Below are 17,398 nucleotides of genomic sequence, written 5' to 3'. Positions count from 1 at the left end.
TGTTTAATGAAAAGAGAAAATTAGTTGTTGAAGCAGCATTTGTTTGATTTAACTTACTTTACTTAAACAATCATCCAATTCCCTCCTGGTTTCTAAACCATGTAACCTGTATTGGATTTGGTGATATAATTGTTTAATACTGTATCATATGTAATAAAGCAGACTGCAACAAAGAGTGTCTTTAAGTGTTTTTTCTTACTGTACTCATTTCCAAACCGTAGCGCTCTTTCTCTGTCTTTCCCTGTGTCTCTGTCAGTGCTTGTGGTTGGGTCTGTGGTACTTTTGTGGTCTTTTTGTTTCAGAGACTACATGAAGAGCTCAAAGCTAAGCGAGGCGATAGCATCAAGTGAACACGGTTCTGCCTCTCCTCTCTCCTGCACACAGAAAAGGGTCGCGCACACTCACTGAGACCCGAACAACCACCAACTCAGTCTTTCTTCACACTCCTCAATGGCAGCACAGGTGTGCATGTGTGTGTGTGTGTGTGTGTGTCAGAGAGAGGACGCGACAGCAAGAGATACACACTTATAAAACAATATATAGAAAAATAAACATCTGCTTTAAATCAACTTTGTATTTAAGATGATCACAATAAAGCTTGTTGCTGCACACTGGTGGCAGTTCAACAGAAACTGAATGTGATGCAAGTTTACACATCAAAGGTACAAAAGAAACCAAACCCTATCACTCACCTACTCAACTTCCGCAAAACACGATATTGACGATGGATGTACATCACCCACTTCCAAACCTCTTTCTCTTCTTTTCCATACCTCGTTTACACATACGAGCATTTTGAAACGAAAGGCTTTTTAGTTATCTGCACACACGTCATCTGTCATTGGAGACACACACACGGCGTTTGGCATCAAAGCTAAACCCAGCTCAACAGTGCTCTGGAGCAATCATCAAAGTGTCAATATCCTTTGGATGAATTTGGCATTTAACTGTATATACACATTCTATCAAATGTATCATTTTATAGACAGTAGGCAATAAATAAAAAATGTATTCCCCGCTGAAATGTTTTAATAGATGCCTTTAATAACATACAACACGTATAAAAAGAACAGTCACCACTGTAAATGATTGGAAGTATAATATTTTATTGATTTAACATAATTATGCTCACAGAGAAAGGAACGCAACAATGCTGTTTTAAAACAAAAATGCAAAAAACACAAATAAATAGCAAAGACAGGAAAAAGCAAATGAGTAAATAATTGATTTTAAGCTGTTTAGTGATCAATGTTTTAATGTAAACAAACGGATTAGGTTCGGGCTGTCAGGAAAAACTGCTCTGGTATGTATGCATTTCAAGACAAAAAAAAGCTTCAGATTGAAAAAGCACCTGGATAAATGATGATGTTATCTGCATTATTGACGAACCAAAAACATATTATATATTAAAGTAACACAAACAGTTTAGAATGTAATGTGTTGCAGCTCTGGAGCTGTCTTGTAATATATATACAACAAAAAAATCAATATATTACAATATGTTACATGGTTGCTGCTCTTGGACACATCAATCTCTTCTCTAACCGGCGCACATTTCGCTGTTAATGAAGACGGCATGTTGTTAGCGGAGGTGATTTTCATGTCCTTCGTGCTCCACTGGACGTCAGAGCAAGTCACTGAAATCAAAAAGGCAAGTGTGAGTGTGTTGGAAGTATGAATGCTGCATAAGTAACCTGGAATTTTGGCAAAAACATTTAGCACTTTTACTAAGCCCTAAACATGTCTGGAGATCAAAATAAATGTTGTTATAACTATGAATACATTTATTAACACAAATGAGGTACATACCTTGAGTAGGTATCAGATGTAGATGCAGTAGTTTAGGTCATCTACCGCTTCCTTAATAGTTAAAGACAAGGGAAGGGTTAGGGTTATCTTATTTTTAACAAAAAGGAAAAATAAAGGATATTTCCTCCATTTGTAGAAATGTACTTACTTCACAAAGTGGTGCCGACACTTTTTGGGTAGCCCTATGAGCAAGAAAAATAACACTTAAGTGATACATCAAAACCTAATCAAACTAAGTGCAGGAAATCTGGATGAATACTCACGGCTAAAGTAGTACAGCGTGCCAACGAGAGTTAGAACCAGGGCTGCGATAAATCCAACCAATGGCCAGAAAACCAGGGAGCCACAGCCATCTACAGCAAACACACAGTACACGTTTAAAATAAATGTATCATTGCTTACTTCTTGTAGCCACACATTAAGATCTATTGTTTACTTTTTTCAGTTTAACATTTTCTTTTCCAAATGACCTCTTCTATTGTATTTACATCATCGAAATCTGACAGGGCACAAGATGCATCCAATCCCTATTCATAGAAGAAAGTGCTTTTACATGAAAAGATCACAGTTTTAAAATACAGAGCATCATATCAATTACGCAAACTTAATTTCCCTTTAACCCTTGTGTTGTGTTCAAAAGCTGTTACCGGTGTTCGCGAGTACATTTTGACCCATGATTTATCTCAGTCCAAAACACTCAAAAATAATGACTATCATCCAATATAGTTTTAACTACATCATAACTAACTTATAATGCATTCATAACCGTACAATCCTGTTGTAATTTTTTAACATATTTGAGTAAAACATGTGATTAAATTCACTCACTATATTTCCTATTGTGAAGACAGTGGAACATTACGTTATCTGACTATATTAGACTAATATTAGAATACAATCTCCCCAAAAAAAGTTTTAAATGATTGTTACAGTGGATGAAGGGGGTGGGGTGTCTAAAGTCAAAGATGAATCTTGATTGGGCCCAAAACCATTCTGCTGGGTCTCCCCAGACCCGAACACCAAATTATACACTTTTGTTTTTAGAGACCTTCAGACTTGGCTACAATTGTCAAAATCGGTTTTGTAGTGTTTATATAGCTGTTGTGGAGGATATCATGAAACCTTGTTCCGTTAAAAAAAACTAGAGCGTAGTTATTATATAATTTTAACTTGAAACGGGTAACGGGAGACCCGAACACAACATAAGGGTTAATAAAATAGATAATAACTTACCCTGTGGAGACTTGTTGCAGCGACAGACTGACTTGACGGTCGGTTTTGTTGTGTCAGTTTTTATTATTTGAGGGGTCACTGTCAGATAAAGAGCAAACAGGAAAAGCAGTTATAGCTTAAAAGCAGTGAAACGAGAATTTAAAGAAACTTTTATGGTGCAGAGAGGGAATAAAGGAGAACCCAGTCATATCTAACCTCTCCCAATTGTCTCATCAGAAAATAATCTACAGCAAACTCTCTGCACAGTACTTCATGTTTGTTGTATGACTGTGCGTGACTCTCTAGTACAGTCGGCTAGTGGACAGCTATTCTTCAGATTTTTCTTTCATAATGATAAACAAACTCTAAGCACACATCTAAATACATCCGATTAATCTATTGACACTATGTATACTTGATATGTGATCTCAATTGCATTGACCATCAATACATCTGGTTCATGTTGACAGGCGGCACCAGTCAGTAAAAAAGACGTACCAATCCCAAAGGGAAAACTATATTGCACTAATGTTTCTCATGCAAGCCTGTTACACGTAGACGTCTCTCAACAAAAGTAAAAATAGCCGTCACTGAGGTTTCTGTTTTTAGCGTCCACTTAGTCTACGTGGTTGTATTGGACCGCCGCAGCCAGGGGAAACAAGACAACCTTTAAGAAGCTCCAGGATTTTGGTCAGAACTGACTCTTGATAAAACATCACCTATTTTTTTTTTTTAAAGAAAGATAGGCTAGTGGAATGTGGAGTTTGAATGAGTTGATATAAAACGACAGGAGGATGTGAGACCGTCTCCCCTGGATGAAGTCAACATTGCTTGTAGCGGCATACGATTACTTTTGAAGTCACATCTTCATTGTACAATACATTTTAATGTAATTAGTTGTCATAATGCAGCAGATTTAAATGTAGATATGTGGTACTGATCTGCATTTCGTCCTTTACATATTTCTTCCTCCACTTGAATTTGGACACTGAAACCCTCAGGGCCGCCTGATATTTCATTTGATTTCAGCACTGTGAATGAAGCGCTTGAGATTTTAGCCAACAAACCTCCCGGCAGGAGAAGAAACCCAGGCTTCCAGGTTTCACTGTTTCTCTTCTTCAGGACACAAGAATAAGTTCCTGTGTCCTCTTTTGTCAAGTTGAAGATCTGTAGCACAAAGAGAATCTTGCTCTTGTTGATGAATTTGAACCGTCTCTTGTCCACTCCATTCCCGAGTATGATCCGGTCAGCATGGTTGCCCTGGCCGATGAACTCCATTTTGCTGTTGTTGGAAATGCTTCGGAACCAGTAGACGGAGTCACAGGCGACGTCAGCGCAGTCACACTCAATAGACGAGGAACTGAGGATCTTGGGATAAAGAACAGTGAGAGGTTCCTGCAGCAGGGTCTGGCTCAAACCTAGGAGTGGAAATAGAGATATGATTGAGATTTCAAAAGCCACATTGAACAACCGCTAAAGTCCAGTATGGGAGTTCAGCCTCAACAGTAACAGTCAGGGCTCTAAAACACTTCAACGAAGTCAAGGCCGAACACCTAAACTCCTTAGAGTTGTATGTTATCCCGACAGGGTAACTTTTAAGATGTCTCAAAGCAAGTTTTCGATCACTTGCTGTGTACATTTTTAAGTCACAGCGAAAGGCACTCTTTCTGCCGAACACAATAAGGCTAATTGTGAAAAATGTAAAAGCTCGGACAAGTATTCATTCTTCGAGCTAGGCAGAGGGTACATTATAAAATGTTGTAGAAACACAACAACAATCACCAAAAGTGTTGCAAGAATGGAAATGAAGTTGAACTATGAAGACATTTGTTGTACGTATTTCAAACTGTGACATTTTGAAAAGAATGCGTATATATGTGGAGATTGCGTTGCCATTTATGTTTAAGGGATTTCATTTTAGAATCAGTTCCAATGCCTGTTTTGTGTGTTTCAAGTCAGAAATGTAGGCATATATACCTGTTGCAATCAATAGTCTTATGAAGTATGTAAAGATAAGTGGAAATTCAAAGGCTCCCAATGTACGAAAGGTTAACTCAAGTCGTATAGAGACTGATTTGTTTAAATGCACACATTACGTAACGTTTAGGATTGCACCAAATTGTTTTAATCTTAAATCCAACACAGTAGAAATACCTATATATCAATGCCTTAATAGAGCTATTATATATATTGTTAATAAATGAATTCTAAGGAAATATACAATCGATACCGACCTACTGAAAAACACAAACAGGTAGAGTATTATCCTCATCATTTATAACCACCGTACCTTCAATCCATATTTGAACACATTGATGTTAATTCATACAAAATATCAATAACTTATACCAGTGTATTTTGTACTCTTATGAGATATGAAACAAATGTAACATCCGTAGCCATTTAGCTATAGATTTTACAAAGGCACCAAAGGCATAAACTTATTGAAACCTTGCCGTCTTTTTGACTATTAAAAAATAACCTCAAATGTCAGCACAAACTTTGGTTAGGGCAGTATTTGATAAATGTAGACATAATTTAAGATAAATCACTGGACCTTAAGTTTGAGTTGTCAACAACACATCCCTCACTACAGGCCCTAACCGAGTTATGATGAGAATAACGCCTGAGGCTTAATAAAGAGCTGAGGAACTGAGAGTCTTACCCAACGACCACAGAGAAACCGTCCACAGTGTCCATGCCAGCGGCAGCAGGGTCATTTTGTCCAGTCTCCAGTACGCGTGTTCGTACGCGTCAGTAGCTGTGTAGCAGAGGGACACTTCTGATACTTTCTTTTCCTGCTGTCTGTCTGTCACATATGATGGGAGGAACTGAGCTGAAAGGGCCCTGAGTCGTCAAGGTAACACCCAAGTGTGACACACACAGGGCCTATCAGAGTGGGCCGTACCACACGCACGCACGCACGCACGCACGCACGCACGCACGCACGCACGCACGCACGCACGCACGCACGCACGCACACACACACACACACACACACACACACACACACACACACACACACACACACACACACACACACACACACACACACACACACACACACAAAGCAGTAACAAATACTTAATGTGTGCATTAAACAGACAACTGGCCTATTGTGTTCTGAATATCCGAACAAAAACGTTTTGAACATTCTTGACTCCTCTCAAAAACATACCTGACATACATACAGTGATGCCAAACATCTGAAGACGTGGTAATGTCTCATCAGAGTTTATATCCACACCACATAAACTCTGAACAAAGTTGATATTCAGGGAGCAGCAGCGTGCAGGGCTGTGGTCTCTGCCCAGGTGCATGACCTAGAGCTCAGCAGAGTCCTACATACGCAGCTTCATGCCTTCCCGCAGAGCACGGAGAGGGAATACCAGCACGTGCCTGAAGCTTAACTACTCGAAACGGAGGATCAATGATAAACCCTAATTCAAGATTTTCCAGATTATTGTTAAATATACCTACTTCTTTAAATTGGCGTATACTTGGCTTCTTTAGCGTAAGTATGGGGTATAAGTTCATCAACACACACATTAAGAAAGCACTCATTTACATTCTGAATATTGTCACTTCTCCAAGGTACATTTGGATTAATTCAATCACAAGTAATACTTCAATAATTAAATCAATTGTTTTCAATTAATTAAACTACATACATTGATATTTAGTTTGAATTTTGAAGTTCAACTATTAAAACAAAAGTGCATTTCTCTAGTTGACTACTTTTTTTTGTATCCCAAATGCTTATACAGATAATAAGAAGACTTTTGTTTTATACATCTCCCTAACAAAATAGAAGAATACTTTCCGTAGAAATGAGTTTGACAGTTGAAGTTTTGGCAGTTTTGTAGCAAGCGGTCTGCATTCTGACAATGCAGGGCTGACAGGCCGATGTACGGGGGTACGCTAGATACATCTCATCCCGCAGCTACAGACGTAGCACAGGAAGACAGCAAAGTTAACTTTTGACAACATCTGACTTTGGAATGAGTCTATCAGGACAATTATTTTCAGCATTGTCTAATTTGCCTAATAATTGATGAATCAGAAATCAGTAATAATACAAAATTAGATAACAATTACAACTTCCAAAAGCAGGGGGTCTTCAAATTATTGCTAAATACCTGTCTAATAAATTCAGGAACTTAATTCATAATTATAAAACAGCTTGGACTTATGAATGGTATTTTCGTTCCATGAGGGAATTAACAGGAAACTGATTATCAAAATTGTTGTTGATGTATTTCATTTAAACCAATTCACTTTTACATAACTCACTTTAACTATAACATGTTACAATTCAGTTGTGTTTGGATATTCTCTATACTGTTGCTGATCTCGACTCAAACCAAAAATACTCTCCCAGTGATTTTTTGAGCAGTACTGTATGACTTGCACAGGTACACTGCATTAGATTGCTGTTCATATCCGAATGAAACAAACCTTATATTGAGTTATTTACCCCACATGAAAGATATACGTCCCATTTAACAGCTAAAGAGAGGACTGAGGGTTCAACTGTCTGGTTATGCCTTGAACTCTCCATGATGAACCTAATGATCACTTAAATAGTGAGTGTTGTCTGTGGATTGTCTTGTTTCTGTATTATTTAGTGTTGTGTGAAAAGTGAGGGCGGAGAACGGTCTGGTGAGGGTCTTAAAGTCGGAGGATGTGGGCACCTTATACCTCTACGGGGGTCTACGACACGAGCGAGATAGGGAACGAGACCACAGGATTCTTTGAAAACTCAGAGAGCTCAGGGGGCTTCAGAGCTGCTCTACACCTCGCCGAGCTGAGAAGCCTTTGTTGGTCTGCTGCTCCGACGCTTTAAGTCAAAGCCGCCTTCATTTCATTTCTCTACTGCTTTCAACAGACAGTTTTATGAAAAGTTTAGCATTTTCAGACTCACATTCTGTCCATGTCTTAGTATGTGTCACAAACGGTTTAGTGGTTGTCATTTGCAGAGCCTTACCTAAAGTCCAAACTTCATGTAAGAGGCTCTTCATCCTAAAGGCCTATACAGAAGTCTTTGCAAAAGTTATTGAACGTTAACGCACACTAGCAAGCTGTTTCATGCATGTTTTTGATTTACTGCACTACTTTGGCTTGATTCCTGGTGTAATCCTCCTGTTGAAACACACCGCATAATGTGCACCAATCAGCTCTCAGGATCCTAGTGTGATCAAATATACAGCAATACATCACACAAATGCCAAATGTCAAAGTAAGTAGACAGACTGTCAAGAAAGTTTTCGACAAATAAGTACAACATATGTGTTTTAAGGATATTTAATTTGTGGGCCTGTTTAGGCAGTTCTTTATTTAACGTATTGTAGATATCAGAATACTTAAGTCTGAGTGCATAATTGCCTGCCAACCTAAAACTTTCCACAAAATATCTTTGTTCTAAGCCAAAGTAGGTAAGTACACGGCCTTAGATAGGACATTGCATAGCACTTACGGATAAAGAAGGTTTGAAAAGTGGTCCACAAACCACCCAGCAGATAGCGTAAGAAAAAAGAGCTGTTCAAGGACAATACATTCTTTTAAAAATAAGTTTGCTGTGCCAAAAAGGCTCGCCTAGCCTCCGTGTTTTGAATCTTAGGGATATTTTTTTACTTTTCAGGATTTATTAAGAACAACTATGTAGTTTGGTGTGGATCCTTATGAGTTGAGAAGATGTTTCAGTCATCTTTAAACTGCCTCCGTACAAGTTATCACAGACTGCATGTGAACATATGAAGTTTGTGAAGAGCTGTCCTCATTCGAACTGTTGCACCTGTCTGACCCCAAACACTGTATGGGCTGTTTGCAAAAACATCCTAACACATGCACACATAGCACTACAGACTGAAGCAATGTCTTAGTATTGTCTTTGTGCAATAGTTGTGATGAGAACCAGAACTGGCCATATTTGCATCTTTCTAATACATCCAACATGCGCTGAACCCGTCTATGCTGGCCTCCTTTCAGCAGATGTTACTCTGAGTAAAAGCACACGGAGCTTCAAAAGAAATGAAAGGACTACTCTTCTAACATCTGTGTGCTTTTATTTGCTTTACTGATGCTGAGTGAAGCTCGACAGTGCCAACCACAGGCTGCTGAAGGCATCACAGTCAGCAGCTCAGAGAGAAACATATCGATGTGTTGAGAGGTGAAGAGAACTTCCTGATCATTTAAAATTAAGGCAGAAAAAAAAAAAAAATAGATCACCAGTAAATAAAGATTTGGAAATGAACTAAATCAACAATATAATTTAGTGTCATAGAGAAAAGTAAAGTATTATAACTGTAAGAATTTTCTTCAAACAATAACAGAAACATAAATGAGCTAAACATGGCTAGCCAGCTAGCACACCTATGGAGAACAACACTGTCGGAGTAGAAAGTAAACACTGCTTTGTAAACTGCTAATATTTATAATTTCTATGTTTGGCTTAAAATGTCAGCAGCTCAGCAGCCCAGGATGGAGTCGTCCCACAGCTTCTCCTCCTCTGTCCTTGTGTCTGCTGTCTCTTTCGTTTTCTTCTTCTCTTTCTTATTGTATTTAGCTTTGGACGTGTCTTGTCCTCCTTCCCCCTGCTCAACATTCATTTCAGCCTGAATATGTTCCTCTGTCTCTTTCCTGTTGTTCATCATGTCTCCTGGCGTCAATGTGTCCATCACCCTTTCCCCTCCTTCCGCTTCGAGGTCCTCCTCCTTTAATTTATTTTGCAGTCTTCTCTGCTTGCCAGGAGATTTCCCCTTTTTCCTCTCTTCCCCCGACCCTCCTGAATCCTCTCTTCTCCCCTCCACTGAGTCATCATCTCTCCTCCGCTGCTGCTTCCTCTTCTTCTTGTCCTCATCTCTTGCTCTCCTGTCTCTCTCTCGTCTGGATCTTTGAATCCTCCTCTTTTCTCTGCGCCGGTGTTCGCTGTCACCACTGTCGCTGGTGCTGCTGCTATAAGAGGAGGAGGAAGATGATGATGAAGTATAGGAGGATGAGCTCGACTGCTTTCTGTGCCTCCTCTTCCTAGTGGGCTGACTAGAGAAGAGAGGAGGACCTGGGAGGGCTGGAGGAGGGCGTTTGTCGTCCCAGCCATGGGACAGCCAGGAGGGGCCCTGATACGGAGGACGCCACCCTTCAACTGTGTAGTGACACCCAGGGCGGGAGGGGTGAGGAGGGTGAGAGATGGGAGGGGGGTTGAGCCTGAGTTTATTCAGTTCTAATATTTCCCCTTTGTTTAAGGCTTCCTCTTCTTCACCCTCCTCCTCCTCCTCCTGTTGGGTGACTTGCCCGGCCTTGGGCTTGATTCCACGAGCTTTCTGAACCTGAATGAAATCTGCCAGTTCATCCGCAAACGTGCTGTAGTCTTTCTGTTGGGACTTGCAGAGGTGAACCACCTTCTTCTCCCTGGAAGACAACATGGAAACAAGGAATTAAGTAGATATGCAATTGTGTAATGAATGCTGATGTCCCACTTACACAGAAAACACAGTAAGAGCAATAATTGGTAAAAGCAACGTATGTGTAATATCATTTTAAATAAATCCCACCATGATCATTTGAATATAAATAAAGTAGTGGAAGGGTGTGTGAGTGCAGTGTTGCAGATATCATCTTACCTGATCTGGTGTTTGTTCCCCTGCATGTGGGCCTGGTACATCTCCACAGAGTTAAACTGGATGCTACACATCTGACACATCAGGGAGTCGGCTGTAGATAACAGAGAGTGGGTGAGGTGGCACATGAGGAGGACAAGTCAACTTCAATAATCGAATAAAGCCCTCATTATCCTTTCTTTGAGATTCTAGTGAGTTTCTTACTTATGTTTACAATCATATTAACAATGAAGAATTCTCAACAAAAGACATGTTATACAGCCTACAAGTGAAACAAAGGTTAAGAACCTGACTCAAGAACCAAGGCTAACATTCTGCTACTACGTATTGTCTAACAAACTGTAGTTCGACTACCGGCTTACACCGGTTTATTTGAGAAGGTTATCAAACGAACACCTACCTGATGGGACAAGATGCTCACTGCTGATCAACGTTTCGCTTCCATTCAATTCCGATTTGATTATGGATAATTCGGTAACAACACAAATATAGCTAGAGAAGTCGTGCTGTCAAGTGTACAAGGAACCCTCTAGCCTCGTATGACTCTTCCTGCAGCGGTAAGCCCCCGGTAGACCAGCACATTCACACAACAATAAAGACTACGACACGCCTGTTGTGAAATTACACCAACTTGCATTGATGTAAAAACACAAAAACAAATACAGACTACGACACCCCTGATGTGCAATAAAACTTGTGTGCAATATGTACATTGGAAATGTATTATGAATGTTACTTATACATTGAAATAACTTTATTTTAAATATTATGTGCTGCCGTTTCTAATAGTGTATTATTTTATGTGTCTATCTTTCCCTTTCCCCTCTGTGGGACACAAAGTTATTCTGATTCTGATTTTAAACATCTATAGAAATATTAACGTCTACATTAAGAATGGACACATGTGCCACTAGGCTCGACCCCTTCTCTGTAATGTGAGACGCAGGACCCCGTGTTACCTTCTTGGACTTTGTCTCCGAGGTCTTTGAGCAGGTCCTGTCTGGCCTGATTCCTCTGGTGTTTGCGTCCATTGTAGTGCTGCAACGACATCTGGGGATTGTTGAAGGAGGCGGCACACAGGGCGCAGTACTTGTTGGGGTCCTTCAGATCAACATCCTTCTTCGGTGCAGTGTTGGGGGCCGTTGGGTCCAGAAGATGCTCCGTACCATCCTCTGGGAGCATCCTGTCTACAGCTGTGAAGAGAAATCATCCATTTAATACATATGTGTCGGACTTTCTGAAATTAAAGAATATCACCCCCAAAATAACCATTTGTAAATCAATTAAACACCTGTTGTGAATTCATGAAGAAACGGTTTTTTTGTATACCAGAGAACAAAACATTTTTTAAATGAAAAAGTCTCTAGAATTGATAATGCAATTTGCAGAATAATTAAAGTATCTTTTATCCTGTTTTCCTGTTGATACTGCCCTAATTTAATTTAATTCAATTTATTTGTTCTCTTTTTGGACACTCTTCAATAATTGTAGTTTAAGTAGGTAGAATAATTAATATATAAATGATTATTTTGTAATGATGCCTTTAAACAGAACTTAATCTACTGCTGGTGTGTAAATAATATAGATTACTTATTTACTTTTCCATCACACATCACACACTTGCCTGGGGGCTGTAGACCTTGTTTGCGGAGATTTTTGGCATGGACTTTTCCATCATAGTGGGATTTTGCCACAACTTGAGAGCTAAACACCATGTTGCACAGCTCACAGAACTGGTCCTTATCCATCGTCATGGTACGCTGCAAAACAACAGGAACAAGACTGAATGATCAAGAGACAAATATGTGTTTCCTGAGGTAGTTTGTAAAAAAAGAATAAAGAAGAAAACAAGATGTCATATGACAATCCTTTAAACCTTCTGTGTACCTCCTATGAAATCATATCCTACAGAGAAGGATAAAGATATGGCCCTCAGACTGTACATAATAACATCTCTCAAAGCGTGCTGACCTGCGGTCTTGTGGACTCTTGGATCTTCTCGGTTGTCTTGGCCTGCAGGTACACTCTGAGTTTCTGAGCATGTTTCTTTCCCTGCAGTTGGGGGATAAACGAGAGACATTATTACAAAGGCTCGGACCTTGTTAGTTCATTGAAACGGCACCACAGTTCCATGAGTAGCGCCTGGAAAGCAGCACACACCTCGTAGTGGGACACTCGCTGAGATTCGTAGAGCAGCGCAGCATCACACACATGGCAGTGGTCGTACGTGAGGAGACTCTTCAGCAGCTCCTCTTCACTCTTGTCTCCTGTGAGGCAGAATACTGTTACAGCTGAGCCACAGCGAATAACGTGAAGGATTATTTTAACATGATTAACAAGCAACAGGCTACTAAAATATCATATCTCATTACATTCATTCATTGTAATCGCTATTAGATTGTAAAGCAAAACCAAAATAAAATGTGACTGTGTCTCTACGTGAGCTGGTTGTGGTAAATATGGTGATCAACTAGCTTTTGTAGAATTAGAAGCTGCAGAATAAAATGCTAATACGAACTTTTTTCATTATTTGAAAACATGAAAGGTCACAGAACAAGACAGCAGCATAAACAGCTGTGCATGCAATATATACTGTAACAACATTACCAGGAAATGTATAAATTATATTTAATTCCACATTTAATTAAGATGTACCAACACCATAGGACTGTATTTAAAATAACTCGAGTTTATTGTTAAACATTATTTGTATATAAATCTGCCAAAATCATTCTTTTGGATAGGGATACACGTTGTGCTTCCACTAATACAATTCCTAAATTGTCCAAAAAAATACTACTTGAATTATTCACACTCAACTGTAACCTCCTTCGTAACAGTAAAACCTTTTAGCACTCGTAGCATTTTTGCTACAATGTGAGAAATCGTGGTTTCATGCTTGACTGAAATATTTCTGCATTCTTTGTATGCAGAAATATCACCCAGTTTGTCCTGATAGCATCAATAATGTACATTGTGCTCTGCATATTTTTTTACTTCAAAAACATTTTTAACCAACAAGTAGCAAAACTGTGAAGAAACTATTTGAGAGTTTCAACTTTAAGGATTAAACTAAAATGTCATCAATGCATAGGAACTGAGATGTTACTGTGATTTGTTTGCTATCCTTGCTCTAAAAATAAAATCTTCATAAATAATAACGGTTTGTTCTGTGGTTTGACAAGGTGTGTTGCATTGAGCTAATCAAAGAACATGATGGTGAGGAGTGGAAATGTATGAATACAACGAAAATGACATTAATTACCGAATTGCACAACAATTACCTTACCATATTAATTAGGCTAATACAAAAAATAGTAAGACAGTTAGTGTCTCAAATAGTTTTATATACACAAAATAACACCAAAATAAATATTTATATTTCTGAGGATCTATTGTCACTAATACATTATTTACCAAATATGTTAAACTATTAAAACAACAATTAATTAGCACTTTGATTTATACAGCTGACATATTCATATATGCAGATTTCTTTTTCTACTCACATGCTTGTCTTGAAAGCATCAACTATTCTGCTGGTTTTAGAGATCAGCAGCATAACAGCTGATCAGCTGATGGGGGGCCAAATTCCTTAAAAAATCATTACCAAGAACGATTAATAGACTGAATTGTAGATTCCGCAACAAGCTAAAGCTTTTCAATCCATTCTTTTGATATGTAGGCTACATATGCACTGACAGGATTGCTTTTTTAACAATACAATGACAATACATAAATGCAATTTAATTGACTGATTCAAGTCAGATAAGCCATTACCAACTGTTGCCAGGGAAACCTAATTTAACGTCAACACTGAATGGAATTAACATTTGGTGGCCTATGCTAGCTGCCAAAAAAGCTAACCTTAACCCGTGGTTGACATGACAGGGACAGGGAGCTTGGTTTTGGGCGTATGCTGACACTAGCTTGCAAAACAATTGACGTTAGCAACTGGCCAACCACACCCGGACCTCTAGAAACAAATAACGTTAATCTTTTAACTTTCTATGGTTTCACTTTTAGAGTTGTCCAGCGTTACAAAGGGCTTTTTTTATTATTATTTGACGAGTCATATACGACCGGACCGGTTTCAGAAGCTCTACTGCTAACGTTACACAGTTGACGTTAGCACATTTAGCTAAGCAGCTAGCTCACTCTACTGTTGAGCCTGCTAGCCAGTTAGCTAAAGAAGCTAAATGACACCGTATGGCTTAATGTTCACGTTGTAGACAAAACTCACCTTCAACCTGGGCTCTATCTGTTTGAGTGTTTATTACTTTGTCAGCACCTGTGGCAGAAGCCGCGTTAGGGGTACTAGTTGTGTTATTTTGAGCCTCTGACTCCGCAAGCAGCGGAGAACAGACACTTCTGTCGTCCATGTTTTGGCTAAGCTGCTAGGTGCGGGCGCAGTGACGTCAGAGTATTATGGAGCCCATCCCGTGTTTACAGAAATTCACTTTACAATATCTGTATGTTTATAACAAGAGTGTACATTATATATACATTATACTTTAACACATTACCACTGAATTAAAATACAATAATATGCAAAAAATAATATGTAAATCTTATACTTGCAGTTAACACATTTCCTACACATCAGGGAACGATTCCCAAGAACCGATTTACGTATGTTTTCTATTAGATTAAACTCGTAGGCCAATTATCGGTAGATACATTATGATGAGACAAAAAAAGCGATTTAATATTTGAAATAGTTTATTTTCAGCCCCTGATTTTTTTCTTTCTATTTTTTTAATGGTATTGTGTTGTGTTTTTTTAATGGTACTTCCCTTATTTATACAGAATTTACATTGACTGATGATGATTGAACGGACAATTCTCAGAAAAAGGTCAATTTTAAATGTATTTATTAATAAGAAATACAAATTAACCACACTTGATTTAATGTATCGGATACACATGACTGCGATAAAACATGAACAATCGTCAAAATATATTTGATAAATGAGAAAAATAAATACATTATTTAAAAAATAAATCTACAGTAAAAATGTAAATAAAACAACTAATATCCTTGGATTGCGGTCAATATGCCTTCTGTGCATTCTTGCTCAGTGTACCAGCAAACCAAGACACTGAGCCAGCATGCAATAGAACCTTAAACCAAAAAAAATCAAAATTGAACACACTCATCATGGATTTTAATATTGTTTTTCTACTTCTTCACCAACCTAACTTCCATTTACTATTCACAAAAAAAGGTCATATCAAAATAAATACTTTATTTTAGGACATTACAATTGCAACGTTCGTCACAGGTGATATCCATAATGTTGGAAAATAACTTAAATACGAGATCAGAGGATCCACATAAAACATTTTTCACATCAAGACAAAGACGGCGAAGAAGGATAAGGTCATTACAGGTAGAAAAGCAGTGTAGAGTGGAAGTCTGTCACTTTCTCTTCTGGAGCTCTCTTGCTAAGGCATCCAACTGTGGAGAAATACATCATGACATGAGAGTCAGACACACTTAATGATATAGCCATAGCATACTCTTTGTTGTTATATATACAGTGTGTAGCTATGTATACATTATTGTAACAGGGGTGGAATCTGTGTATATGTGAAGACCCATTCTTACAAGACGAATTAATCCAAATAAAGGTATGTTTTATACAACCTGAATAAGGAACTGTTTACTTACAATAATGTTTCTCAGTATGCTTCTCCTCTGGGGTCTCAAGTAGCTGCATTCTCCGGCCTCACACAGCTTAATCTCCTCTGAAATCTGCACATGAAAGAAGAGTAAAGAGGTAAAGGTTATTTTTATTCTCAACAGGAAATGCTGGGTGAATGATAAAACTATCTTGACCTCTGACGTGCTGAAGGAGTCCAGCTCCCTCTTGCCTCCGGGGTACCAGCCATGAGACCAGTGCTGGGCGCTGGACAGCTGAGCCCCGACGCAGAGAAGCACCCCGAGCAGCAACACCAGCCGAGACACACTCATGATGTTCCCCCTGAAGGAAAAGACTCCATTAGCTCTGACCACAAGAGAGTATTATATTTGAGCCTTTGGTATCTGGTTTAGAAAATCAAATCAAATTGCAAAGTGTTTAAATACTTTATCAGGTTCCATCATTTAAATGTGGAATAGCTATTCTGTAGCAAACACTTTAAGATGTAAATGCAATTTTGATTTTACTGCAATACAAATGTATCAAACGAGATCATGCTGTGTAGAAAGTAAAGCTGTCTGTCACCAGAAATGGTATATATTTAGCCGTAATATCAATACAAGTTGAGTATTTGTTGATTAACAATTTGAATCTTTCTTTTCAAGAATGTTACTGCAAGTTTCCTTTTACATATCATTTTTACATTTGAGCTTATTTAACTGTAGTCAAATGTCAATGACTTGCTTACCATCAATAAACCAAATACGGTTAAACATTTGTAACATTTTAAGAATCATTTTAGGGACTAATGTATTGCCCTTAAAAATAAATGTTGCCATTACATCCTTTTTTAGTAACTATGCTATGAAATATATACAGAGCTTTCAGGCCTATTGTTAAACTTCTGAAAATCACTAAGCTTCAAATCCAACTAAGAGGCACCGAGTGGAGTTAAAGCTCAGTCTCTAACAAGATTCATTGTTATATTCCAAAAATAACAATGTATAATTTAGAAGAAACAGAAAGCAGTAAAAGTATATAAAGGTACAAAAGAAAGTGTCCTTACCTTAGTCTTTATCACTACAGGTGTCCCTTGACGTCCTGACAGAAGCTCCC

At 38.5% G+C, this 17,398-nt stretch overlaps 3 protein-coding genes across 3 annotated transcripts; all 3 read right to left on the bottom strand.

The window, feature by feature from the left end:
• Positions 1–1,095: 1,095 nt before the first annotated feature.
• cd8b (cd8 beta) lies at positions 1,096–5,859 on the bottom strand. Its single transcript, XM_034083604.2, has 7 exons — positions 5,687–5,859; positions 4,089–4,439; positions 3,043–3,120; positions 2,073–2,162; positions 1,958–1,991; positions 1,810–1,860; positions 1,096–1,637 (listed from the first exon to the last, which is right to left on the bottom strand). The coding sequence occupies exons 1-6, from the start codon at positions 5,739–5,741 to the stop codon at positions 1,851–1,853; spliced, it is 618 nt and encodes a 205-aa protein (XP_033939495.1). The 5' UTR covers positions 5,742–5,859; the 3' UTR covers positions 1,096–1,637; positions 1,810–1,850.
• A 2,482-nt stretch (positions 5,860–8,341) lies between these two features.
• On the bottom strand, positions 8,342–15,028 carry zmat1 (zinc finger matrin-type 1). Its single transcript, XM_034083993.2, has 7 exons — positions 14,881–15,028; positions 12,798–12,904; positions 12,609–12,689; positions 12,262–12,397; positions 11,597–11,830; positions 10,641–10,731; positions 8,342–10,428 (listed from the first exon to the last, which is right to left on the bottom strand). The coding sequence occupies exons 1-7, from the start codon at positions 15,017–15,019 to the stop codon at positions 9,489–9,491; spliced, it is 1,728 nt and encodes a 575-aa protein (XP_033939884.1). The 5' UTR covers positions 15,020–15,028; the 3' UTR covers positions 8,342–9,488.
• Positions 15,029–15,966: 938 nt separating this feature from the next.
• Positions 15,967–17,398, bottom strand: gnrh2 (gonadotropin-releasing hormone 2). Its single transcript, XM_034083618.2, has 4 exons — positions 17,349–17,398; positions 16,480–16,624; positions 16,312–16,395; positions 15,967–16,098 (listed from the first exon to the last, which is right to left on the bottom strand). Exons 2-4 carry the CDS (start codon positions 16,612–16,614, stop codon positions 16,060–16,062), a joined length of 258 nt encoding a protein of 85 aa, XP_033939509.1. The 5' UTR covers positions 16,615–16,624; positions 17,349–17,398; the 3' UTR covers positions 15,967–16,059.

Source organism: Pseudochaenichthys georgianus, chromosome 5 (assembly GCF_902827115.2).
Source record: "Pseudochaenichthys georgianus chromosome 5, fPseGeo1.2, whole genome shotgun sequence".
NCBI classification, from domain to species: Eukaryota; Metazoa; Chordata; class Actinopteri; order Perciformes; family Channichthyidae; genus Pseudochaenichthys; species Pseudochaenichthys georgianus.
The sequence above is the reverse complement of the archived record's forward strand: the minus strand, read 5'-3'. Positions and strand labels throughout refer to the sequence as shown.